The sequence below is a fragment of the Acipenser ruthenus genome, chromosome 39 (assembly GCF_902713425.1).
Source record: "Acipenser ruthenus chromosome 39, fAciRut3.2 maternal haplotype, whole genome shotgun sequence".
NCBI lineage: Eukaryota > Metazoa > Chordata > Actinopteri > Acipenseriformes > Acipenseridae > Acipenser > Acipenser ruthenus.
This window is the reverse complement of record NC_081227.1, coordinates 254,307-281,708: the sequence shown is the minus strand read 5'-3', so window position 1 is coordinate 281,708 and position 27,402 is coordinate 254,307. Positions and strand designations below refer to the sequence as shown.

The window sequence follows — 27,402 nt, the reverse complement described above, 5'->3', positions numbered from 1 at the left end:
GCGCGTGTGTTATGACGCTTATAAAATGGAACGCCTCCCAAAGTCAATCGGTTGTCATGACAATTGTTCCAAGCTTTTTTTTTTTTTGCAACACGCGTTAGCCAATGAGACTGTTCCCTCTGTTCTTGCCATTTTATAATTGAGGATATATTTATGCATTTAAATATCAGTAGCATGCAATGTGTTGTGTTACTGAAACGCGTTTTAGGACGCGCTTTTAATATCATCTTGTTAGGGAATGGTGTCAGGAGGGAACGAGTGGGTTTGACAGCTGGATCTCAGAGTATTTCGAGCCGCAGTCCGACCAAACCATTTCTGAAACCCATTTTGTGGGGGTAAATGAATTGAAAGTATAGACTCCTGTAAATGGTGTTAAAGTCCAGAGCTTGTAACCAGAAGGTCACCGGTTCAAATCCCACTGAGTGACTCCCTGTGTGACCCTGAGCAAGTCACTTAACCTCCTTGTGCTCCGTCCTGCGGATGAGATGTTAAATCAATGTCCTGTTGTAAGTGACTCTGCATGTAGTTCACAGCCTACCTCTGTAAAGCGCTTTGTGATGGTGATCCACTATGAAAGGCGCTATATAAAGATATCATTGTTGTTATTTGCGGTGCCACTGCACTGGGGGAGGCTGCTTACTGAAATGTGTTTGCTATTTTAGAAGAGGGAGCGATTATCTGTTTAGGGGATACCAAGATATTCCCCAGCGAAAAAGGGAAATGGTTAACGTTTTGGAGCACCATTGCTCTTGTGGGAAGCTTGCTCATGTCAGTCATTTGAATCCATTTTAACAGCAGATTATGTATTCAGGCATTCCAAGGGATAGGAGTCTGGAGGAGTGAAGTAAAACAGGCAACAAAAGTGCCCCGAAAACAAGCAATGAGCCGTCATTTTGAACAGGTGCTGAATTTATTGTGGAAACATCACGAGGGTTTGTACAGGCGTGCGCCTTTGGCTCGTACATCATTCTTTTAAAAAGCACCTTACCTTCAAATCAAACTGACCCTTATAAAAAGTGTCAAACTAAGAGACGTGCACGCTGCAGTCTCATGTCAGGAATGTAGGTTTTCATTTCATACAGTCTGCACCTGGAGACAAACACCGGCTCACTTATCATACCACTATTAAAATAATAAACTCATTAACAACGTAGAGAGGAGAACCGGTCACATATTTACAAAGAGTTATACTGGTTACAAAATTCATATCCAGAGAAAGTCATTCAGACACCTGGCCTTTGCAGTCTGGCAGTGTAATCCTTCACTGAAGGCAATAGAAAAATAACGCATGGCTGTGATCAGACCCCATAGCAACAGACAGTAACCTGGGCACAGTAAGAGTCCCTTTTCAGAGCAGTTTGTCTTTTTAAACTAAAACAAATCGACTGAAGGACAGCTAAGCAATGCTTTAAAATCCATCTTCATACCTCTTATTAGCCTTGTTAACATGGTCACTGGTCACCCCTTTTACTGGTTTATTATGCTGTGAATTTACATGAAAGATTTCAAGTGCAGCGTTAGAGATACTGAATACAGGGGGGGCCCTTCATAATGACTTTCCATTACTCTCAATACGAGCAAAACTTCACTGTAAGGTGGACTTTTAGAAAGATGGATTTTAAACATTCAGTAAAACCTGGAATGGATCAAGCTGCTATGCAATGGGAGGCATACAGTATATCCTTCACTGGAGTAGCTATAAAACACTGGAGCCCTTAAAAGACATCAGAAACTGGAAATAACTGGTCCCATCTATTACTATTATTATTATTATTATTATTATTATTATTATTATTATTATTATTATTCCTTTTCCATATAGATCTCTGCTTTCTTCCTCATGGATATGGTTTTGAAATATGACTGTTATCGTAACTCTATACTCTTCTTCTTTAGACTGTACACACACTATTTAGTTGCAGTCATCATATCCTGGTGACTTTTTTAAAACAGGCTTTTACAGAACCCCTTTGGCCTCAGTAAAGCTCTCAAAGCTGCCGTCTCTTCAAGTCCAGTCTTTTTTATGGTTATTTTCATACGTTTGTGTGAAAAATCTGTAAAAATACAATTATAAATTTCGAAACGCCCAGGAATTATAAAATCTCTGAATATAAACTGTACAATACAAATTGCATTCCTGAGGGGGGTAGGTGCCTGCCTGCCTGTCTGCCTGTCTCTCTGTCTATCTGCTGTCCCCGTGGTCCTCCTCCACCCAAGCCACGATCTTCCCCTCCCAGCCCGGGACGACGTCTCCATCGTGGAAAACCTGGAGGACAAAACCAAAATCCCGGGATCAGAGAGATATCGCAACACTTCACTCTCGTCAGGAGCTTCTGATGGAGAAATTAATCATATCTTACACCGTGGCTGGGAACAGAAAACTAGAGCTCCTCCTGCTGGCATGAAAAGCTTACCTCTTCTTTCACTGTGCCGAACTCCGGGTCCAGAGCTTTGAAATGATACCTATAGTTTCCTTCACGTTCCACTGCTGCCTTGAAGTCTCTTAGAGTGACCTCCCCCAGCCTGCAAGAAGAAACACAAGCAAGCCTGGTAGTAGAGCTTTAATAGCCTTCTTACAAGTCTCATGTATGATAGAAGCCCTCTGACTCTGTCTATAAGGGCTCTCTCAATGCGTCTTCCAGTCCTCGCTGTGCATGAGAGTTCTCAGGAGTTGCACGGCTTCTGCACTGCTGTCAGTGGCCTCTTGCTGAAGCTTGTACATCCAGACTGTACTGTGTCCTGTCATATCAGGAGAGCAGCTTTAGGAACCCCAGTGACAGGTCCTTGTATCAAATAATAAACTGCAGAAGGACACTTGCACTAGATAGGACTATGGCTTACCTCTTTGGGATATTGACCATGAAGGGAGTGAGGGAGCGGTCTGTGAAATACAGCACTTTAGTGGAGGCAGAGCTGCTGAGAGCCGGGCTGCTGTGAGAGTGAAGCATTTCTGAAGAGCACAAGAGAACAGAACCCATCAAGCCATTGGAACAAGGAACAATAAACAGAAGAGACCAACTACAACAAAGCCCATTGCCATTTACCATCCGCTATCCCGGAAATACTTTTAAAATGCTTTGACACATTGCAATGAAGGCAGCTCGCTTACACGTGCGGTGTGCAATAGGACAGGCACGTGCCTGGTGAATACATCTTTCATACTTTAAAATCAGATAAAGAAACAGATCTGATGTGCAGTGACTCTAACAGCCATAGCAGTCATAGGTACGATGATACACTAAGGATAGTGCATGCAATACACTACAGGGCCATGGGACAGGTCCACTGCACAAGGAAGAGAGTCTGAAAACATGTTCATCAAAATGATCCTTTAACACCCGACTCGACAAAGCTCAGAGATCAATCAGCTATTAGGAACCGGACGAGCAGGGATGTCCTCTCGTCCGTAAACGTTCTTGTGTCCTTTAAGAATCCTTTGTAAATGCTGCGTCCAGGGGGTCCATCTCGAGGTACTTACTGGAGCTGTGAGGCCAGGAGTCCCGCTCCGTGTGTGCGGCGGCTCTGTGACCAGGAGACTTTCCTCCAGGCTGTGGAGGCAAAAGAGCCGGCAGAATCACAGCTTTGATTATCAACATTCATATCACAATACAAACGAATGCCAGCTGTCTAAGAATGTTTATTCACACAGTGCAGTCTGTACCTGTACAATTCTGGGTGTTTGAAGCTGCTTCACTAACCCTGTATAATTCTGGGTGTTTGAAGCTGCTTCACTAACCCTGTATAATTCTGGGTGTTTGAAGCTGCTTCACTAACCCTGTATAATTCTGGGTGTTTGAAGCTGCTTCACTAACCCTGTATAATTCTGGGTGTTTGAAGCTGCTTCACTAACCCTGTATAATCCTGGGTGTTTGAAGCTGCTTCACTAACCCTGTATAATTCTGGGTGTTTGAAGCTGCTTCACTAACCCTGTATAATTCTGGGTGTTTGAAGCTGCTTCACTAACCCTGTATAATCCTGGGTGTTTGAAGCTGCTTCACTAACCCTGTATAATTCTGGGTGTTTGAAGCTGCTTCACTAACCCTGTATAATTCTGGGTGTTTGAAGCTGCTTCACTAACCCTGTATAATCCTGGGTGTTTGAAGCTGCTTCACTAACCCTGTATAATTCTGGGTGTTTGAAGCTGCTTCACTAACCCTGTATAATCCTGGGTGTTTGAAGCTGCTTCACTAACCCTGTATAATCCTGGGTGTTTGAAGCTGCTTCACTTCTATAGTAGCTTGTTTAATGGGAAGCAGTGCGGTGTGTTACCCTCCTGTGTGGCTCCCCCATGTGCAGTCTCTCCATCAGGCTGCCGATGCCCTGCTCCAGGGTGTCTATGGTGTGGTGCTGGGGGTCGTGTCCGCTGAAGCTGTTCCTCAGACTGCGCAGGGCGTCCCGAACCAACTGCAGGTCGTCAGCCTGAAACCACACAGGGAGAGCACAGGGTACACGGGGGCAGCACGCTTCTGAGCTGCTTTACTGTGCAGCACTTCTCAACAGACCACGGAGTTCCTGCACGGGATTTCTGCACTTTTCATGGTTATAATCTGGTACTGGTTTACCCTGCTTTGCCATGTTTTTAACATGCTTTACAACTCTGTGAACCATCATCAGAAACTGTGCAGATTTGCAAAGTGTCAAAGTGTGCCTGACCTAATCAAGTGTTGTATAGATATGTGTATACAAGGCACACAGGCTAGTGCTTTCGCTACGGATTCCTACTGTAAAGGAATTTTGTTTGCTGACAAATGATTTATCTAATGGAGGTCAGGCCTGGATACAAATGCAGAGGCAGTAATTAAAGCATTCAGACAGTAAGGTTTTAGAACTGCATTGAGTCACTTAACCCCCCCGCCCCCTGCCTTGCAGAGCCCCAGGCCTGCCCCCGTAGTACCCCCTCATACCCAGCAGGATGCTGCACCTACCCCTCTTTGCGATGAAGACGGGGCTCCTTTCCCCACAGCCTGGGGGTAACCATTGTTCTGAGAGCCGCCCAGACCTCCGGAGTGCTGTCCAAATTACACAGAGACGCACGGTCATGCATTACCAAGGGCAAGCTCACAAAGACTGAATGGATGGGAAGAGTCCGTACACTGAACTGCATACGCCTTCTAATGAGAGGGACCGGAACATCGGGAGCAAAACGCAGGCTCCTTAGTTAAAACATGACTGCTGTGAATATATATATATACATATCTGTCAGTGTATAATCCTATCTTCATGTTTCATCAGTGTCTAAATGCACGTATCTTTGGTCGTGTGTTTAAAACAAAAGACAAAGGTGAGAACTGTACCTCGTCAAGCTGTCTGGTCATTAGCTCGTTAATCAGGCTGTCCTTGTGCTCCACCTCCCTCTGCAGGTCCACCTGGGAAGCACAGTGAGTCAGCGGTGTAGACACACGCGCATGCACACACACGCACGCACACGCACGCACACACGAGATGTTCTGAATCGCTGTTCAGTGCTTGTCTAACCCCCTGTGGTTCCGCTGTGTTGAAGCTGCAGTGAGGACCCCAGCTCCTAGTCCTGTACCTTGTGATGTGTGGCCTCTCCCAGTTTGCGCAGAGCCTCGTCCAGTTTGCTCTGCTGTTGCTGCAGCAGCCGATCCTTCTGAGCCAGCTCCTTCTGGAATTGCAGACAGAGAGAGCAGCAGGAGAGTCGTTTTATTGTGTGTTGAAGTGTAGGGAAGCAGGCATGGCTGGAAACAAATTACCAGCGGTTTTAAAGGGCAGCGCACAAACAGCAGAGCGTACGTTCACAAACAGAGCTTTCAATCCGGACGATCCGAGTCAGCCTGCTTACCTTGTAGTCCCCCAGAAGTCTGTTCCTCTCCTCCACTTTCCTCTGCAAGTCCACCTGTCACAATCAAACACATCACAGCTCAGCCAGAGCCTCTACAACACTGCATTAACCCTGAAGGAGACCCTGTCTCTGTTTGACTGGGTCAGGACTCCTCGCACACACTCCTGTTCTGGTGTGCAGTCCCTCCTCCACACCCTGTCTCTGTTTGACTGGGTCAGGACTCCTCGCACACACTCCTGTTCTGGTGTGCAGTCCCTCCTCCACACCCTGTCTCTGTTTGACTGGGTCAGGACTCCTCGCACACACTCCTGTTCTGGTGTGCAGTCCCTCCTCCACACCCTGTCTCTGTTTGACTGGGTCAGGACTCCTCGCACACACTCCTGTTCTGGTGTGCAGTCCCTCCTCCACACCCTGTCTCTGTTTGACTGGGTCAGGACTCCTCGCACACACTCCTGTTCTGGTGTGCAGTCCCTCCTCCACACCCTGTCTCTGTTTGACTGGGTCAGGACTCCTCGCACACACTCCTGTTCTGGTGTGCAGTCCCTCCTCCACACCCTGTCTCTGTTTGACTGGGTCAGGACTCCTCGCACACACTCCTGTTCTGGTGTGCAGTCCCTCCTCCACACCCTGTCTGTTTGACTGGGTCAGGACTCCTCGCACACACTCCTGTTCTGGTGTGCAGTCCCTCCTCCACACCCTGTCTCTGTTTGACTGGGTCAGGACTCCTCGCACACACACTCACGTTCTGGTGGTGAAGCTCATCCTGGCCCATGCCTGCCCTCAGCAGCTCCTGTCTCAGCTGTAGAATCGAGCTCTCCTGTTGGGCCATTCTCTGCTGCAGAGCGTCCTGTCGTGGGAGGAGAGGAAGAATGATGGAGGCTACTGTGAGCTCCGGAAGTCACCTCAGCAGACACAGGCAAGTCATTTCTATTACTCATTCATAACTCATGCACAAATCACAGAGACGAAGTCAAGCAGGGTGAAGTGTGCACTGACGAAGGAACTGGGTAGACATGTTTGGTAAATGCATTGTAGAACCATGGGTGCAAAACTACCGTGGTAAACTTTTCTAAGGGATTTCTCAACCACAGATTTAACAAACTAAATCAAGCAGACAAATGTGTTGGCTGCTGCCTAGTGTACACTGATACAGGCACTGAGCTGAAATGATTGTATACTTGTATCTTTTGTTGCTTACCTAAAACCATGCATTACAAAAACATCAGGCCAGATTTCCCGTTCCTGTTCACGTTAACTAAAGGATAACTGGAGATCAAATGATGTGGTGTGGGAGCGTTGCTTACCTTGACTCCCTGCAGGTTCCTGCTCTCCTGCTTGTATCTCAGCAGCTCTTTCTAAAGTGAAGCACAGTTCTAGAATGTCATGACACGCCCCTTCAAGAACACTGGCACAATGCTGGAGCTCTAACCCCTCCCACAAGAACCAGCTCCTTTCATAATGAGGTCAGAACTGAAAGTCAATTGAAATATTACTGCAAGCACTTCATCTTGTGATTTTACATACGTCTTTGTCCTTTTTACTCCTCATTATTCATTTCTGTATTCATCTTGCTTCCTTTTTACTTACAAATCACCCAGCCCCCCTGAACAGGAAACATTCCATTTAAATTGGTTGAAAAGTGTGATTTCTAATGAAGTAGAGCATGCAGATAGATAACTAAGCCATGGGAGAATGTAGCAGACACTCCCCTCGCATCACATGAAGCCTTGAATGATGTCAGATCGAGTCTATGGAAACCAGCAGCTCTCCTTACCTTGAGTTCCTGGGACTCCTCCATGCTCTGATCCAGCCTGCTGCGGATTATAATCTGCAGAGAGAATAAAGGAGAGAGGAGTCTACCAGCTGCACATGTGTACACCCTGACTGTCTATAAATCTACAAGCATCTCTGTGACAGAGGAGTCTACCAGCTGCACATGTGTGCACCCTGACTGTCTATAAATCTACAAGCATCTCTGTGACAGAGGAGTCTACCAGCTGCTCATCCAGGGCTGCTCCACTGTCTGAGAGGGAGAAGGAGGCCTCCTGGTCGTCCTCAGGTAGGGATCCGTTCAGAAGCAGGGCCTGGAGGAAGGGAAAGAGGAGAGGAATGAAATCCTAATCCTCCCACACGTGACCAACAAAGAGGACGGATCGCCAGGGCTGCCACAAAACAACCCTGTTCTTAAAGCTGCACTCTCTCTTTATTCTTTGTGTCTTCTGAGCACCGTTATTTAAAACCTGTTTCCAGAACCTTGTTTCTGAAAAGTTCACTGTTAACTGACACTGCTGTGAACTGCGCTGAACCGTGCCGAGTTTCTTAATGAATTGAGCTTCCACTTATTTACAGCATGCATTCAGACACCCCATTGCTTCTGTAGTTTTCACTTGTTCTGCATGTGAAATCAAACCACTGGAACTGCAAATCTTGGAAGATTGTCAAATCAGGCAAATTAGATAAATGTTGTACCACCCAGCTTGCAATCAGCAAGCCTATTTATACCACGAGTAATTTATACATGGAAAGTCATTTAATGTAATATTGCAGAAAGACGTTTTGATTTCGTGTAACCTAGCGACCCGTGCAGTGGTTAGATGAGTTGAAAAGGCGGGTCTTGGAGCTGTGTGGGGAATCTGAATTCGCCACGGTCTGTCCCTGCGGAGGCATTGCTCCTACCTGCAGGCTCGAGATCATCTTCCGAGCCTCGTCCATCTCCTTCTCCAGCTGCTCCTGCTGCTCCACAAGCTGCTCCTCCCAGGAGAGGTCCAGACAGAGCCCCCGCCCCCCTGCCTGCTCCTCTGGACATCCTGCAGACTTCACTCCCTCTTCTGAGACAGGGGAAGAGAGCAACGCCTTCTTTAGCAACACGCAAAGAAACTACTATTCAATCTGCAAGGAATTACTCCTACAAAAACTGAGGACAGTGAATTGAGGAGAACACAGTCCTCGGCATTGCATCGACTCCAGCTCAGATCTATAATAAAACACAAGGAATCTGTTAACAAGCATACTGCAGTGTACTGTACTGTACGCTATCCTTCACAAAGAAATAATATCTCAGGGGTTGAGAAAGGGACTGATTTCTCGTCTCTCTAGTCTCTGCCGATCCAGCAGATTTTCTGCACTGTCTCTGCAATAATGACCCAGTCCTAACTCTGACAGTGCCCTGCACTGTTCCCCTCTGAATGAGTGCACTGTCTCCATTCACTGCCAAGAGGAAGAGTAACCTGGAGATTAGAACACACTGTTCCAGGTAACCCAGCTGAACAATACAGCCGTGTGCTGTAGGATGGTCACACTTCAGCCTGACAATGCAAGCTGAAATAACTGCATCCCAGCATGCTCTGGGAACGTGGGCAGTGTGTCCCACTGTACCTGCTCGGCTCTCCGGCTCTTCTGATTGGAAGACCGGCAGCTCCCCCTTCTCTTCTGATTGGCTTGCGATGGACTCTGTTTTTGCAGAGTGTGTTGGACTGGGTGAGCTGAGACTGAGAGAGAGAGTGGGAGAGAGAGAGAGAGAGAGAGAGAGGGAAAGAGAGCAGGAATATAAATTAATAATGCCACAATAACAAGCACCTCTTTGAAATGTAGCTGAGGGATACAGAAAAAGAAAAATATTCAGGAGTGGCAGAAAAGACTTTGCTGAATGCAGAGTTTTTAATCTCCCCGAGGCAGAAGAAAAGAACCTTTCACAACATTCGCTCTGCTTTCAGAGGCTGCCTCCCAAACAGCACTGCAGTTTAAACACAGACTGCTTCAGAACTTATTGTGGGGGAATCAGCAGCTTCATTTCACAAGTGTTGCAGCATCAGCTCTCCCCACCACTGCTTTGAACTGGACTTCACTGTAGACTCACAGACAGCAGCATTAGAGCTCACTGTAAAAGCAGGACATGTGGGGGAAACTAGACAGGGGCACACTTTCATGCATCAGCAATCCCAGCCTGCTTGTTTTCAGGCTGGCAGATTTAAAGCACAGTTTCACAGGCAGATGGCTTCTCTGTGATTAGTTTTAGGCTAATCAGAGGCTTAATAACATCATGTGAGAGTTAGCGATGCCTGCAGTGATTATAATGATTCACCTGCTGGGAAGACTTGAGACCTTAGGAAGCATGGAATGAAAGACCAAGCATGGATCTTACTGGGACAAAGTGCTTTTGTATTATTATTCATTAGCACTGGAATTACAAGGAAACTGTCGAATGCCATTTTAAATTAGCTGGAATAATTCGTAACACATTGTTAAAAACCCCTATGAAAGACAGACGAGAAGCCTGCCTCTGTCCAGCAGAATGTGTGCGCTTGATCTCCTTCGTACATTGCTTTCCTTTGCATACGATCTCATATGAACCAATGCAAACCCATTTCAAGCAGCGTCTGTCCCAGTATATCTTCCCTATACTTCTGTGTAGACAGCCCTTGCCTCACTTGACTCAGTGAATGTGAATGTGTGTGATATACGAAAGCGACAAGCAGGCTCTCCATTGGCTCTGCTGGACTGTATTGACAGTGTTTCTACCTCTCTGTCCAGCCCCTGTGCGATGCCAATGGAGGACTCCTTGTCTATTGACCAGCTTTTTAAACACAACCATCTGGCCCTGCACACAGAGAGAACAGCAAATGCAAAGAGAATTGATTCGAGTTCCCTCGGAACCCTACAGGGACGTCTGCAATCGACAGACTGCTTCAGAGTTGAACACATTTATACTTCTCTGCCTTCTGCTTTCATTTATACTCCCTACTCTATAAATCACACTTTCAATGATGAGAAAGAGCGCTTGTTTTATAACAATATCCTTTTAGAGAAAACCCCAACAGAACTGATATTTAACACGTGCTGCTTCTGAAATGCACAGAAACAGAAAACCTGTCTGAAGCACAACACAGCCTGCCTGTCAGTCAGGGAAACACACAGATTGTTCTGGTGGCATTGCTGCCTGGGGGAAGAATACCTTTTTGTCCTTTACAGCTTCCCTGCAATGGAAAATAACAAACCTCTGATACGGGCCTTCCGAAGAAAGCCGTCTCCATGACAACAGCCAGGCCTCTGGGGCTCAGTGAGCCCTGTGCCTTTAAACCCTGTTTCAGAGCTAGGCCAGGCATGTGTGGGCAGGAGTTTAAGAACTCCACACAGAAACACAGTCCACGAAAAACAACGAAAACCACCACAACCCAAAATCAAATGCTAACTTACATGAAGACTCGTTTTGTTTCATGGCTAAACAACACGGCGCATTTGAATGATTTCTCAAGCCTCGCCTCAGTGCCCTCAGTCTGAGCTGTCGGCTCTGAATGGAAGGATGCTGCTCGCTTCGTTATTGTAAGAAAGACCTTTGTGATGCAGCTGAAAGACACCCAGACTCTTACAAGACTGAGACCTGCGAGTCCTTCACTCTGTCCTTTCCCACAGCCAGCACTGACACAGGCAGAATGAAATCCGTGTCGATTCACATCAATGCAACGACTTCACAATGCACCAGAGGCTATTCCCCTCTCCTGGTGTGAACCGCTAAAGCAAAATGAGAAGTAATTCTGTTCTGGGAAGGACTAAAAGAACTGAGCTGACTGCTTCAGATAATCCCTAGAAAAGTTTACTAGAGCAGAAGCAAAGCCAAGTGGAAGAAAGCCCTGGATCAACCCTACAAACAAACAAGCGCTCTGGATAGACTTCAAGACACATGAGCTACACTGTTCTTAACATTGTGTTACATTATTGAACAAGCCGTCCCTTTGTTAAATGCATGGGGTTAATGTATGGAGGCTCCTCTTTGCAATCTCACTACTGAATGCTAAGTGCGTTTGAATAAACTACAGCACCGCTGCATTTATATAATCCACCTGGATTTCAAGTGCATCCAGGATTTTTATTTTGACAAAGTCCCCCAAAAAAATTGTGCAATTATTAAATTAAAATATTGCACTGCCTGCTCATCTGTGCCCATAAAGCATATGAACAAAACATTCAAATGAACATTTTACTGCTGCTCGCATGAAAACAAATATGCCCAAAGCCTATCCAAACAGAGATTATAGAACTGGGCAGTGGAAGGATCTGCTAATAGCTGTATTTGAAAATGCTCGGTGCTGTTGTAATAAGTTGGATCCAGCAGCTGTATGGCACAGAGGGTGCTGCTGCTGCTGCTCCTGCTTGTTTCAATAGCCTGCCTGCCAGCCTCTTACCATTTGACCTGCTTGGCTCCCATGACGTCCCTGATCTTTCAGCCTCCCAGCTCGTTATTCTCGGCCATGGCTCTAACACAGAGTGAAGTCCATGCTGACCGCTCCAGTGCAGGCAGAACAATCCTCATCCACTGTTCATCATGTCACTGCGTCGGACCCTTCCAAACTGCAATGCTGGCTTTGCTCTGGATATTACACAACAAGTCTGTATGCAGCTCAACTACCCAATCGCTCAACTTCCCTGTAAGACTGGTCTGTGATAGCACACACAAAAAAAAAAACTAAACTATCAGCGATATCGGTGCTGCTTTCTCTCAACCCTGTGTGTGTGTGAGTGTGTGTGCGTGTGTGTGCGTGTGTCTGTGTGCCTACGTGTGCCTGTGCCTGTGTATTCCAGTCCACTTCTTAATGCAGCTTGCTTGTGAAAAATGAAGCATTCATCCCGTCTCCAAAAAGCATTCCCGGGCTGCAGACGAAGTGAAGTGGAGGCTTCAGTTTGGGCAGCAGGACGCAGGATGAAAACAGAGAGACGATCCCTCAAGCCAGGAAGATGTGGTTCAGGGTAAAAGACATCCTGTTTTTGTTTTGTTCCTCTCTTTCTTTCCTGCTGTAAATGTTTCTGCTGCTAACGCATCCTCCTCTCTGTTCATGTGTCAGAGTCTGCTGCCCACACACATCCCCCCCCCCCCCTCTCCTCCCTCACGGTCGAGGGGAGATGAATTTTTGCTTGGGGAGGAGGGGGAGGGGTCTTCTCGCACTAATTAGACTGCATTACTCGGCTGGTCAGGGGGTGATTTTGGCAGATCCCAGTGAAGACCATTTATATGATTTTAAGTTAATCATCCCATTTAATATGTCTGTCGTCACGGCCAGTGCATCTAGACACCCCTATGGTTGTTCTGCTCACAGCACTGCCCCCGTTACTATAGCATTTGAAAAATGCAATGCTTTTACAAATTTGTATGAGGGATTGTGCTCCCGAGTACCCAGAATAACATACCAGCGTCTTCACAGCCCTGAGTCTGAAACTGCAGTGGAAGCATTCCTCCTGGTTTCTGATCTCCTCTCTGGGAGTACATCAATAATTCAATGTTGGGGTAAAATGCTTTTTTTTAAAAGAGCAATGTAAAATTCTTACAGTGGCACTAAACTTTCCAGCTTGGTAGCGAGTAACACATTTGGACGACAGTGTTAACCAATATGAAAAACATGCAGGTCCAACAAAACAGTTCTACAGCAAGGCTAATGTATGTGAGCAGTCAGGGCGTGCCTGGACTCACTGGCATGCGAGCAGTCAGGGGCGTGCCTGGACTCACTGGCATGCGAGCAGTCAGGGGCGTGCCTGGACTCACTGGCATGCGAGCAGTCGGGGCGTGTCTGGACTCACTGACATGTGAGCAGTCAGGGCGTGTCTGGGCTCACTGGCATGCGAGCAGTCAGGGCGTGTCTGGACTCACTGACATGTGAGCAGTCAGGGCGTGTCTGGGCTCACTGGCATGCGAGCAGTCAGGGGCGTGCCTGGACTCACTGGCATGTGAGCAGTCAGGGCGTGTCTGGACTCACTGGCATGTGAGCAGTCAGGGCGTGTCTGGACTCACTGACATGCGAGCAGTCGGGGCGTGTCTGGACTCACTGACATGCGAGCAGTCGGGGCGTGTCTGGACTCACTGGCATGCGAGCAGTCAGGGCGTGTCTGGACTCACTGGCATGCGAGCAGTCAGGGGCGTGCCTGGACTCACTGACATGTGAGCAGTCAGGGCGTGTCTGGACTCACTGACATGTGAGCAGTCAGGGCGTGCCTGGACTCACTGGCATGTGAGCAGTCAGGGCGTGCCTGGACTCACTGGCATGTGAGCAGTCAGGGTCGCGCTCTGAAGCTCAGTACGGTCCAGCTATCCCCAGATGACTTCTGTTTTTGCATGACATGACTGTGAAGATGTTCTTTATCGTGTGAAATGCTCTTGTAACCTCGAACAGCATGTAACACAAACAGGGCCCTATTCAGCTGAAGTGAACCCGACACACCCAGCGATGACCCCTGAGGGCTGGTATATGAACAGCAGCTCCAGCAGCACTCTGTATTGATATCAGTCAACTGATCATCACCAGACTGCACATCCCTTTGGGAAATTAAAGCATAACATTAGACAGTGTACATGGAAGATTTTAAAAACTTCAATCACGTCCTCCTTAATTCTTCTTTGTTCCAGGCTAACTAGATTCTGGTTTTTTTTCATAGTTCAGTCCTGGGATTTCAGCCTGGCTGGAGTCATTCCAGTGTGTACCAAACACTGTACATACTCAGCCATGCGTAGAATGGGCTCTAACTGCCCCTGAGTGCCCTGAAGTGTGTGAGTGATTCCCCCAGGGAGGGGAGGGGGCTCAGCTGGAAGAGGGGGTGTGTCCCGTGGGACCCCCTCTCTACTGGGGTGAGGAGCACTCAGGGTTTGCACAGCAACCCTGCCCTCGATAAAATATGAATGCTACAGCTGCTGAAAGTGCAAGCTAATCTTCCATTAGAGACTTGAATGAATCACGGTTACTGTAAAGCCTTGTCAATTAAGCCTTCAGTATTGAGAAACCTGCTTCTGCTTACCAACAGCTTTGTGTTTTACTCAGTTACATGAAAACCAACGCCTTTACCGACTGTCCTGAACGACCCTTAAAAAACGAGAGCCGTCTACAAATACTTATCGATATCTGTTGTCAAGAAATTCTAAAAGCAGCGTCAGAAACTCAATGACAAAATCGCTACAAGCGGAGGGTTTTTCAGTGTCTTCGATGAAGGGCAGTGCCAGACATCATGTTCAGTATAACATGCTCTTGCACTAGAACTGCTCATTGCAGACCTGCAAATGGAAATGTACCCCAGGTACAGAGCTGCTGGGTTTGCTTCCATCAGCTCATGGGCTGGGGCTCTCTGTGTGTTTAAGAGATGCTACGTGGCTCAGCCATGGTTACCCGGAGGCCTCGCACTGGGGTCCCTCGCTGGCCGTCTCTTGCTGCCCCTCGTACTGCTGCACCAGCGCTCGCACGCTCCAGCCAGGATTCTCAATCTCCTCCTCCAGGCTGGCACTGCGGCTGCAGGAGAGAGGGCACAGCCCCTTAGACAGGTGCACAGCGAGGAGCACAAGCAGCAGCAAGCAGGGAAGCATGGGCACAGCGCAGGGACAGAGGAGAAAGCATGGGCACAGCGCGGGCAGAGAGGAGGAAGCATGGCACAGCGTGAGAAGAGAGGAGGAAGCATGGGCACAACGTGGGGAGAGAGGAGGAAGCATGGGCACAGCGCGGGCAGAGAGGAGAGAGCATTTCAGATTGAGTGCCGTTGAGGCTGCAAAGTGTTTCACAACACCATGTTTACAAATAAAGCACCAGATATTAGCAAATACATTATTTCTTCATATTTTTTTTTTAAGTCGACCTACTTGTCTCTCGGCTATTCGATTCAAGTTAGAAGCCCTTCTACCCCCGATGGCCCCACATAATATATTTTTGGATGTTTTTATAATATGTTAAATTAAACGTACTGCATTAATTCAATACAAACGCCGCTTTGCATTGTGCTGTAATGCACGCAATCGGCCACACGAGGGCAGCACAACCCCTTTATTAGAGTGATACAGAATGTATTTTGTAGGTAAAAGGTTGGCAGATACGAAGCAGCCCTTTATAGAGTAGCTCAGTACGGGGATACGGGTATGAGCTATCTGTACTAAAGTCATCTTCAGATTGTTTAGATTAACTTGATAACACTTTCTGTTTTATTCACTTACACCCTGTAAGACTTTTTAAAACATTTAAAGCACACATGTGGTCTCAATTGAGCTCTCAAAAATCACCAAGTACATCAACCATTTACCTTTCCCCATTACAACACTCTACCCCTAGCACAGGTAAGCATTGTAAAGCACAGAGAGGTGTGGTAAAGCATAGGGAAGCATTGTAAAGCACAGAGAGGTGTGGTAAAGCATAGGGAAGCATTGTAAAGCACAGAGAGGTCTGGTAAAGCACAGGTAAGCAATGTAAAGCACAGAGAGGTCTGGTAAAGCACAGAGAGGTCTGGTAAAGCATAGGGAAGCATTGTAAAGCACAGAGAGGTCTGGTAAAGCATATTAAAAGACATGGCAAGCCACAGCAAACTGTGATGCATATAACCAAGGTAAATGTATGGTGGCTGTACGGAGGAAATGCCATCCTGCTGTAAGAGTGACACATGCTTGTAGTGCAGCTGTGCTCCTGTGCTTCCATGTCAGCGCACTCACTCACCTCTGCCTCTCCTGACGGTATCGGAACACGTCCCTGCCTGATCGGGAGGCGTCCTGCCGGGCTGCGGCCAGCGCAGCTACCGCGTTCTGAGCCATCGCCGTGGCGGAGTGCGGCCTGTGATTGGCCGAGGCCGGGGGCTGGCTGTGACCCGCCACGGCTGCCGCTCTCTGACTGGCTGACTTGACGGAGGGTTTGAAATGAGCTGCCAGTGCCAGGATGAGTCTCATGACAGACTTGAGGTTTCCTTCCACGATGTCTGAGAACAAGAAGAACAAGGGAGATAGACTTGAGATCCTGCCTCCTTCTCTCCTGCTTGAGATCCTGCCTCCTTCTCTCCTGCTTGAGATCCTGCCTCCTTCTCTCCTGCTTGAGATCCTGCCTCCTTCTCTCCTGCTTGAGATCCTGCCTCCTTCTCTACTGCTTGAGATCCTGCCTCCTTCTCTCCTGCTTGAGATCCTGCCTCCTTCTCTACTGCTTGAGATCCTGCCTCCTTCTCTACTGCTTGAGATCCTGCCTCCTTCTCTACTGCTTAGCTTGGATCATTATTCAAGAAGATGGTCATCTTTCCTCTTGTAAAAGTTCCCCACAGTAAAAGCACAGCAATGTGTAATAAAGCCAGGTGGAAGCATGGTAAAGCCTATGTAAAGCCCATGTTTAAACATTGTCAAAAATATATACTATAGAATACATAATACTTTCTCAATATGTTCAAGTCTAAACATTTCAAAGTGTCTAATCCCATACGTTTAGCAAACATAAGTGAAGATCCCTCATACTGCTCTCCCTCCTCCACTGCGGACTCACCCCTGGCAGAGGCCTGGTGCATTCGGATCCGCTTGGACGAGATGAACTGCAGGACTTTCTCCACGTTCTCCTTCATCTCCTGCTGGCTGCTGGGGTTCATGTGAATGCCACTGAGGTGCTCACCAGCTGAAACAAGCAGGGAAGGCATGGAGGAGAAACACAAGCAACGCCGTCTGCGACCCTGGCACAGGTTTCATGAAGCTGTGGTTTGGTATTCTCCCATCACTGACACCATGGGCATCAGGGCAGGCTGGGCAGCACTCACCCATGATCTTAATGAGGTGTACCGGGACTCACCCAGGATGTCAATGAGGTGTACCGGGACTCACCCATGATCTCAATGAGGTGTACCGGGACTCACCCATGATCTCAATGAGGTGTACCGGGACTCACCCAGGATCTCAATGAGGTGTACCGGGACTCACCCAGGATCTCAATGAGGTGTACCGGGACTCACCCAGGATCCCAATGAGGTGTACCGGGACTCACCCAGGATCTCAGTGAGGTGTACCGGGACTCACCCAGGATGTCAATGAGGTGTACCGGGACTCACCCAGGATGTCAATGAGGTGTACCGGGACTCACCCAGGATCTCAGTGAGGTGTACCGGGACTCACCCAGGACCTCAATGAGGTGTACCGGCACTCACCCAGGACCTCAATGAGGTGTACCGGGACTCACCCACGATGTCAACGAGGTGTACCGGGACTCACCCAGGATCTCAATGAGGTGTGCCGGGACTCACCCACGACGTCAATGAGGTGTACCGGGACTCACCCAGGACCTCAATGAGGTGTACCGGGACTCACCCATGATCTTAATGAGGTGTACCGGGACTCACCCATGATCTTAATGAGGTGTACCGGGACTCACCCAGGATCTCAATGAGGTGTGCCGGGACTCACCCACGATGTCAATGAGGTGTACCGGGACTCACCCAGGATCTCAATGAGGTGTGCCGGGACTCACCCAGGATCTCAATGAGGTGTGCCGGGACTCACCCATGATCTTAATGAGGTGTGCCGGGACTCACCCAGGATGTCAATGAGGTGTGCCGGGACTCACCCATGATCTTAATGAGGTGTACCGGGACTCAACCAGGATCTCAATGAGGTGTGCCGGGACTCACCCAGGACCTCAATGAGGTGTGCCGGGACTCACCCACGATGTCAATGAGGTGTGCCGGGACTCACCCACGATGTCAATGAGGTGTACCGGGACTCACCCAGGACCTCAATGAGGTGTACCGGGACTCACCCAGGATCTCAATGAGGTGTACCGGGACTCACCCACGATGTCAATGAGGTGTGCCAGGATGACCCCGTCCCTCAGATCCTGACGCAGGTCCTGCACGGGCTTCACCTCGGGCTTCTTCTTCAGCTGTGAGTTCACCCAGGACACGTAGGCCTGCAGCTGCTGCTGAACGAGAGAAAGAGGGAGGGAGGGAGGCTCAGTCACTAACTCTGCTGGATGGCAGCTTCATTCACTAGCAATCCTTTCACCTGTGGAGGCCTGGACTCAAAAACACTCATAAACCCACATCAGGAAAGAAAGCCCATTGTGAGTCTCTGCTCGAGAGAGACCCAGGACTGGTTGGGATCGCAGCATGCTGTTTCAGAGAGCATCTGGAAGATCTAGTGCTGCCTGTCTTATTGCCCCCAGCGCCAAAATGATCTGAATTCGTGCCCAGATTATTGCACTTGTCATCATTAAGCAATTAGCCTTGCATTGCGCACCAGGGGAAGTTCTGTTTTGTTCCAGCGCTGTGTTGTGACAGCGTGGCTTTAGAGATCACTGCACCCCTCTCAATCCCTGTGACAACACAAACCCCTCTTCAATAGGGCACAGCTTTGTGCTTCCCGCATGCTTTGTTCTGTCTCTTGCACAGTCAGCATGCAGTGCAGTACAGGAGGTGCTGATGAGAACACAGAAAATATCAAATGCATTCATTCAAACACTGAATTTGTGTAGTCTTGGATAGCAGACTGCAAACCAGAGACCTCTTTCACTGACTGACATCCTTCAGCCAGTAACATGCATGGATCATACAGATCTACCTTGTATCAGCACTACATTCATAACAGCTAGCATTATTGATATTATATAGCCTCCTTTTTAATAATAAACAAGCCCTTATTCAGACAATAGGCAATCCTGTGCCCGCATCCAAGATATATTATATATTCCACTGGATGTGGAAACCAGTGAACCTCTTGAATGATTTAACTCAGCAGCATCTTTTTTCCTTTGGGGCAGAACTGAACAGATCAAACCGGTGGAGCACAGCCTGCAATCTCCTTGTAGATTCATCACATCAGTACTGAGTGTTCCAGCAAGTGTAACCACGGGCCCACGTTCTGTTACTCAGGAGCACGATGCACGCCCGTGCAGATCCAGTGAAGTGACCGTTCTGAAGAATGGGCCAGGCGTTTAGGGAAGTAGCTGCACTCTCTTCTGTCTGGCTCGTTGTTCCGCTGGACGGACGCCGTGAGATCACCAGCATGTGACTGTCACAGGCTCCTTCATTCTCAGATGTTCCTAAGCCTCAGCTGAAAATCACTTTGAATGCTGTGGCCGCTTTTAAAATTAAAATCACGACAGAAAAGTAGGATCGGCGTTACATTCAGGTTTATAGGATGCACTTTCACAAAAATGTGATTTTACAACAACACAGCAGCACGTTCCTACACATAACACACTAACCTGCTGCCTCAGTGTGGAGATTCAAAGTTTCATTTTGTGTTAAATCCAGCTCAATGCTGCTACAGTGCTAAGGCTGTAAAAAAAGGTTTTCTAGGGTGCAGTACTGAAAGAGAGCCAGCAGGGTGTTTGAATCGGTTTCCTGTTCTAAACACTTGAGGATTAAACACATATAGAATAGTTATCTCGTTTTCCGTACTGGGAGTGTGTTTACATTCCACCAGGTAGCTTTGCTGTAAGGACACAAGCTCCCTCCAAATCTGTTCTGCGCAAACCTGCTCTACTTGCAGCAGAGAGAGGTTATAGATAACGGTGTGCACGCTGCAAAGCAAAAACGACGGTGTGGCTGGAAATACCTGCTTCAAGGTGCACCTGCCCTTTCTTCTTAAAACGTAATACAAAGATTTAACTCGATGGCTCCCGAAACTCAACTTTTCCAGTTCCTGTTTGACAATAACATATCTATGAAGTTCCCTACACTTTACAGTGTGTCGTCATTTCCAAGACGTGCAAAGCATATCTGATAAGGCCTTGCCGTTTCATATTTTTGCTTTGTAAAACATGCTATCATGCGTTCGCGTTTAATCTGCTTTAATATAAACACTGGCAGTACAGTACTAAACGCGTTATGAACAATCTGCCGTTATGAAGTCGGATGCATACAGCAGTACCACACACGCATTGTTCTAGTGCATTATGTAAGGCATATTAACTGACTGCATCATGAAATATTAATAAAACAACGGACGAGTTCACTCCACGCGTCACATTGCCAGTACCAGCTGGGTTATACTGTACAGGGCGTTTGCAAACTTTCAAATCGACACGCTGACATCGCCAACAGGCTTCTGGCTGTGTAGAATAAATAAATACGCGTGATTCCGGTGCAAACGCCGACGAGAAAACCGCCGGTGAAACCGAAAACTGTCTTCTAACTGGACTTGGAAATAACAGAAAATAAAATGAACGGATATTCGCGAAAAACAAGACGATACATACTAGCGCAGGACCAGAACGCTACTAAACTGCGGTGTAAAATGCTGTGTCCGAAAGTTACCTCGTTAAACCCTTCTTGCAGCACATCAAGCAGATTTCCTCTAGACAAAGATGCGATCATTATCGAAGTCTCCCTGAGAAGTAGCAGCGGCGCTTTCTGTGTGAAAAATGAACAATCCGCGGTTGGATTTCTTACTCCAGTACACCCAAGGCGGTGTTTAAACAGCACGCCCGTCTCAGACTCTCCACCGCCTTTCTTTCCCCATGAGTGCAGCAGCACCGTTACAAGAAATTGGAGAGGGGTATTCGAGTCAGCGCAGGTTCTCACTGCGCATGCCCAGTCTCGACCACGCTACCGCGTCGTCATGGCGACCCCAGCACACAGGATGGAGAAGGGGGTGAGCAAGGGCTGTTTGAGCAGCATATGTAAGTCATTAAGACTGGGGAAGCATGCGGTTACTGCATCTAAAGTGAGGAACTGTATTTATAACGGATTTGAAATCTGCCAGCCGCCGCCAATCGCCACAATAAGGGCGGATATGTATGTTACAGCGATCTGGCACCAGGAAAAGCGATGGGCTTTAACAAATCGTTTTGGTTTTTTTTACTTTGTGGGCCATCGTATGTTGAGCATGTGTGTAGCTTTGTAACATGGAAGAGTACAGCTGAGTACTGTGTTCACATTGTGGTTGCGTTTTCTTTGCTGTGCTTTGAAAGCAATACCAACACACACACACACACACACACACACACACACACACACACACACAAAATAATAATGCATCTGCTTCTACCACAGGGAACCCATCACCCGTACATTACAGGTTTTTACTTCAGCTATTATTACAAGAACATTTTCACCTCCGGTGTGCCCATCTTACCCCACCTCTTTTTTTTACCAGCATGGCACGTTTTTAGGCTGTCATTTCCAAGGCATTGCGAGTCAGTAAATGGGAAGCTGCCACTAAACTCACAGTGGGAGGGGACAGAAGCCACAGCCTCTCGTGCTCCTTGTTTAAACTGCTTCACTTCGGGCATTCAGTGCGACGGCTTTTTCAGACCCAGTCATTCAAAAAGGACATTTTGACTTGAATAATAACTAATGAGAAGACAATGCTGGGCTGCTTGACTTCGGTGTTGATGTGATCAAGCCACAGCTGAGTTTTTAGAGCATTGTACAGCACCCGGAATACCCCTGGCTTGCATGAAGGACAGTGGGAACTAAACCCTGCGGTTGTGAAATGCTCTAAAGAAATCCAGCTGTGGCTTTTTGCGGTCAGGTATCGGTTGATCCAATCTAGCTTTCTTAAAAGAGGTTTTACAGAATCATTTCTGATTGCGTTAGAACTGTACCAGTAAGGAAGTCTGGTAAATAACGCTCGAAGGAGAAACGGCACTAGACTGATAGATGACACGTGTAAGAAATGAAATAATATGAAGATCCCTGAAGGCACTGAGACGCACTGTTTGCACACGTCACACACGTGCGAAATAAATACCTCCACATCTCTTCTGCTGTCAACCACATCCTTCCTCATGCACAGAGGGCACAGGGCTTGTTGCCTCGTCATTTCCTGTCCTTTACTCGTCTATATTGAAAACATACAGTGTTGTAGCTTCACTGTCTTCGGTTCTCTGTTACTATCCCCTTTCACAACGTTTGCCAGCCTTGTGCATTCAGATAGCCGTGCTGGAAACGCGGTCCTTGGTGTGAACCCTGTCCGCATGTTCCAGTGTGGTAGAAGCATAGCCGTCGAGTACTTACTGAGATTCCTGACGCTGCTGCATTGTTCTGTGCTGGCGTGCCCATGGTCCCTGGATAGATAATGCTGCTTCTGCACCGACCTGCAATTTCTGACCACTTGAACTCTGGAAAAGGAATTGATGAAACACACTGAAGAGATGAATGGACACCAAGAGGGACGCTACAAACTACACAGTCTGTACTTCATAAATATGAGCCCAAATGACTGACACAATGGGTTTTGAATGTTTCACAATGTATACAGATAATGAGATATTCTTGCATTGAATCACACGTACAGTACGCATCGCATTGAGTTACTTGGCATCTCTCTGACAAGGTCAGTTGTAAATGCTCCTGTATGAATGAATACAGACATGGCCATCGCTGCCAGGGACTGCATTGCAAGCTGTTTCTTCAGCCTGGGTAAGACCTGCTCATTGCTCTGCGTCTCCAATCCTGTTGAAATCTCATTGGCCCTGTAATTGTGCTCCAGTGTGGGGGGCTGTTTCAGTGAAGGGGAGTGCATTGCAATGGCTGTGTTTGTATTGAATAGTAATGGGGAGAGTGGAAGTGGGATTGGTGGGTGTCTCTGGGCATCAAGGGGTTTATCCCCAGCAGCGGCACCTGCTTCACACTTTACACTTTAGAGAATGTAACGAGCCCCGCGTAACGCAGAAATCATTCACTTTGTGTACAAGAATGGAGAGACGCATCAGCCAGGCCAGACACGCTTTATAAAGCTCACCACAGCAAACATGCGTTGCCATTTTACCCTCGTGTTCTCCAGGGCTCCGGCGCTCGGTTCTTGTCCACAGGACACACCTCTCTCTGTAGTGACCGGAACGGGACGGGGCAGTCAGCTGTGGGGGTTGCGGTGCGGCTTTGAGATGCAATGGAGAGATTGCCGCTCTGTTTGTGACCGGATACATTTTACCTGCATCACTGGGGCCCAGTTGCACCTCCAGTATAGTCCCGATCTAAACACCGACCTCTGCTTTCCACACAGCGCTGTTCTCTGTATACAGAAGGCTGTGCTCTGTGGCCGGATAGCCGATTTTTAAATGTGGGCTCTTCAGCTATGCGCGGTGCGTTCTTTTTAAAAATAGACAACGAAAAAAAAAAGTTTAACGACCCGGCAGAGTGTGTTTCTTGTAGTGTTATTGAATATCAATGCTATTTGTAAAACAGTGCATACCCGCTTTAAAAATGCACTTCACACATTCAGTTATACATTTTAATACAATACTAATTAGTTCTGCTAATGTTCAGTATTAAAGATGACCTCTAATTCCCTTTGTATACAGAGAAGCCTGAACACTTTGTCTTGAAAGTAAAACGCGTATTCATTTTAACAGCGTCTCTCTTTCTCTCGTTGCGCGAGTATTGGAGAGGCTCACACAGCAACGCACCCAAAAATACACCAAAGCGTCCCTCAGAGAAACATGCACGGATTACAAACAAGCACAGAACGCGACACTGACCTTAAAAGTGAAACGCAGCTGCAGCCGCCCGTGTCGTACTCATGCCCGCTGAAGGTTTTGGAGTTCTGTCTTTTTTATTTTTAGATAAATAAAAAAAAGAGGAAGTAACGCTCGGTCTGTCTTGTGTCGCAATGAGTACCGAATCCTCTCATTGCAAACAGCGTGCTCCTGTTACTATAGCAACAAACCCGCCCACCCAGCCTGGCCTGCACAGATAGCTGAGGAGCTTTTATACTAACACCCACAACAAACAGCCTTTCTAAAATAAACAGTACGTAACACGTGTGTGTGTGGAAAAATATGTCATGTTTCAATTTGACAGCACTTGTACATTAAACTTGAAATAGTTCTTGAATCTTTGACATGTGTCACAATTTTCGTACGACAGTTTTTTTTTAATAAGCTGTTGCTTTCAATTCATTCAGTGTAACATTTTAATTATTAAGTCCAGAGTGAATTCTGGATAAATCACTTGTAAAATATATATATTTTTTCAAAAAAATGCAATTAAAACAAAGTACATTCAAGTTACAACAGTGCAATTTAGCTGAAGTAACTCGTTTAAAATGACATTTAAAACGCTTTTCCTCCTGCCCGTGGCCTTTCTACTTTGTGTCTTGTGTTGAGGTGCTTTGACTCTTTCAGAGCTGCTGCGATTCACTTTTTATAGATCAGCTCGTGTCTTTACAGAAGAGCCAGCGTCATCTAGTGGAGATATAGGGTGGCACAGGCACTGAAGCTGAGGGAACATGAAGCCCCTGTGTGGCTCGGATCTGGTTTCAGGAGACGAGGTTTCACGCCACTGCACGGCACGCCACGGGAGACTTGGGGTTTGATACAGCAAAGCTGCCAGGGACTTAAGCTCCTGAAAACTCATAGCACCGTCACACAGAACATACCAAAACGCTCCAAACAAAAGGCACAATATTTGATTAAAATATGTGATTAAAATAAAACTTTGACAATGCAATTTGAATCTGCTCTTTAAAATGACATACAGTGATTTTCAATTTTCTTAAATAACCTTCTATTTTGGCACAAAGGCAAACAAGCAGCTTTGGAGACGAGTCCTTTGTTCAGCCTCGGTCCTCCCTGCAGTTCAGTCAGTTATGAAAATGAAAGCATCCCCGTTTCGTGATCGTATTAAAACTTTTTAAAGCAGCTTCCTCAGCTTGTAACTTTTTTCCTGTGTGTGTTTTTATTATTATTTTTTTATATAGACACTGTGGAGCCTCTGTGCTAACACAGTGTTGCGAGTCCTCCAGTATTTGATAGTAACACTCCCCTAATTCAGCTTCATAATGACAGTGAATGTCACCACATCGAAATGTCCGGGCCACACTATGACGGCACTCAATAGGGGAAGCGGATACCCATCCCATTATCAGACTACACAATTCCACAACGTGATTCTCTCACTCGACATGTAATCCACTGCCTGTCTGATTATGGAACCGTCACAGTTACAAGCCACTGAACAATGTAATCAGACTGCACTTTTACTGCACTGCGCGCCTCCCTAACCCAGAATCAGGGCTTAACACAGTCTAGAAGTGCACACACGTCTCTTTCAGTGCCAGTGATTCTGTGAATGTGCTTAACCATGCTTTCACTGTCCTGTCCTACCGCAGGCTGTACACCTCAGTGAACACATCGCCTGCTATCATACCCGAGTCCCTTTTGCAGGATTCATCTTGTTTGATGGTTCTGCTGGTCGGGGTGGATTCTTATATGATTTCCTGGCTGTGACAGCAGGCTTTGCGTTTCTTGCTGTGCTGTGTGCTGGTCTAGGCTCTGCAGGGAAGTCTATGGTGTTGTTTGCTGTCCTGTGTGCTGGTCTAGGCTCTGCAGGGAAGTCTATGGCGTTTCTTGATCTGCTGTGTGCTAATCTACGCTCTGCATGGATGTCTATGGTGTTGTTTGCTCTGCTGTGTGCTGGTCTAGGCTCTGCAGGGAAGTCTATGGTGTTGCTTGATCTGCTGTGTGCTAATCTACGCTCTGCATGGATGTCTATGGTGTTTCTTGCTGTGCTGTGTGCTGGTCTAGGCTCTGCAGGGAAGTCGGTGTTTCTTGCTGTGCTGTGTGCTGGTCTAGGCTCTGCAGGGAAGTCGATGGTGTTTCTTGCTGTGCTGTGTGCTGGTCTAGGCTCTGCATGGGTGTCTATGGTGTTTCTTGCTGTGCTGTGTGCTGGTCTAGGCTCTGCAGGGAAGTCGATGGTGTTTCTTGCTGTGCTGTGTGCTGGTCTAGGCTCTGCAGGGAAGTCGATGGTGTTTCTTGCTGTGCTGTGTGCTGGTCTAGGCTCTGCAGGGAAGTCGATGGTGTTTCTTGCTGTGCTGTGTGCTGGTCTAGGCTCTGCAGGGAAGTCGATGGTGTTTCTTGCTGTCCTGTGTGCTGGTCTAGGCTCTGCAGGGAAGTCTATGGCGTTTCTTGATCTGCTGTGTGCTAATCTACGCTCTGCATGGATGTCTATGGTGTTGTTTGCTCTGCTGTGTGCTGGTCTAGGCTCTGCACGGAAGTCTATGGTGTTGCTTGATCTGCTGTGTGCTAATCTACGCTCTGCATGGATGTCTATGGTGTTGTTTGCTGTCCTGTGTGCTGGTCTAGGCTCTGCAGGGAAGTCTATGGCGTTTCTTGATCTGCTGTGTGCTGGTCTAGGCTCTGCAGGGAAGTCTATGGTGTTGCTTGATCTGCTGTGTGCTAATCTACGCTCTGCATGGATGTCTATGGTGTTGTTTGCTGTCCTGTGTGCTGGTCTAGGCTCTGCAGGGAAGTCTATGGCGTTTCTTGATCTGCTGTGTGCTGGTCTAGGCTCTGCAGGGAAGTCTATGGTGTTGCTTGATCTGCTGTGTGCTAATCTACGCTCTGCATGGATGTCTATGGTGTTTCTTGCTGTGCTGTGTGCTGGTCTAGGCTCTGCAGGGAAGTCGATGGTGTTTCTTGCTGTGCTGTGTGCTGGTCTAGGCTCTGCAGGGAAGTCGATGGTGTTTCTTGCTGTGCTGTGTGCTGGTCTAGGCTCTGCATGGATGTCTATGGTGTTGTTTGCTGTGCTGTGTGCTGGTCTAGGCTCTGCAGGGAAGTCGATGGTGTTTCTTGCTGTGCTGTGTGCTGGTCTAGGCTCTGCAGGGAAGTCGATGGTGTTGTTTGCTCTGCTGTGTGCTGGTCTAGGCTCTGCAGGGAAGTCGATGGTGTTTCTTGCTGTGCTGTGTGCTGGTCTAGGCTCTGCTGTGTGAGTTGCAGTGAAGTCTATGGTGGCATACAGTGTGGCGTTGTTGTTGTTCTGCTGTTGCTCTTTCACCCTCTTGCTGCTGAGGGAGCGGTGGTGGTGGTGCTTCGAGGCTGGATCGGTTAGCAGCTGGATCTCTGCGTAATGCAGGTCTCCCTCGTCTCCTGCGTGACTCCTCTCTTTCTTCTTCTTCTTTTTGTCCA

General features: G+C 47.6%; 2 protein-coding genes across 8 annotated transcripts in view; both read right to left on the bottom strand.

The window, feature by feature from the left end:
* Positions 1-891: 891 nt before the first annotated feature.
* LOC117397245 (dixin-like) lies at positions 892-24,153 on the bottom strand. Of its 6 annotated transcripts, none has more exons than XM_059009693.1 (21): positions 23,977-24,153; positions 22,514-22,617; positions 18,342-18,471; positions 17,053-17,178; positions 16,249-16,504; positions 14,944-15,063; positions 9,179-9,291; positions 8,480-8,631; positions 7,798-7,887; positions 7,578-7,631; positions 7,108-7,158; positions 6,546-6,650; positions 5,804-5,857; positions 5,534-5,626; positions 5,295-5,366; positions 4,926-5,009; positions 4,270-4,419; positions 3,479-3,548; positions 2,842-2,950; positions 2,415-2,523; positions 892-2,266 (listed from the first exon to the last, which is right to left on the bottom strand). In XM_059009693.1, the coding sequence occupies exons 2-21, from the start codon at positions 22,556-22,558 to the stop codon at positions 2,183-2,185; spliced, it is 2,067 nt and encodes a 688-aa protein (XP_058865676.1). In that variant the 5' UTR covers positions 22,559-22,617; positions 23,977-24,153; the 3' UTR covers positions 892-2,182. The 6 variants fall into 6 exon arrangements, with proteins under 6 accessions (XP_058865676.1, XP_058865677.1, XP_058865674.1 ...); XM_059009694.1 differs by having other exon boundaries at positions 18,342-18,468; XM_059009691.1 differs by lacking the exons at positions 22,514-22,617; positions 23,977-24,153 and adding an exon at positions 20,810-21,030.
* Positions 24,154-24,946: 793 nt separating this feature from the next.
* The window catches only part of LOC117966637 (uncharacterized), a 6,804-nt gene continuing 4,348 nt past the window's right edge, over positions 24,947-27,402 (bottom strand). For both annotated transcript variants that reach the window (XM_059009697.1, XM_059009698.1), the window contains exon 4: positions 24,947-27,402. This exon is cut by the window's right edge. In XM_059009697.1, the coding sequence (XP_058865680.1) occupies positions 25,640-27,402 (1,763 nt within the window). In that variant the 3' untranslated portion in view covers positions 24,947-25,639.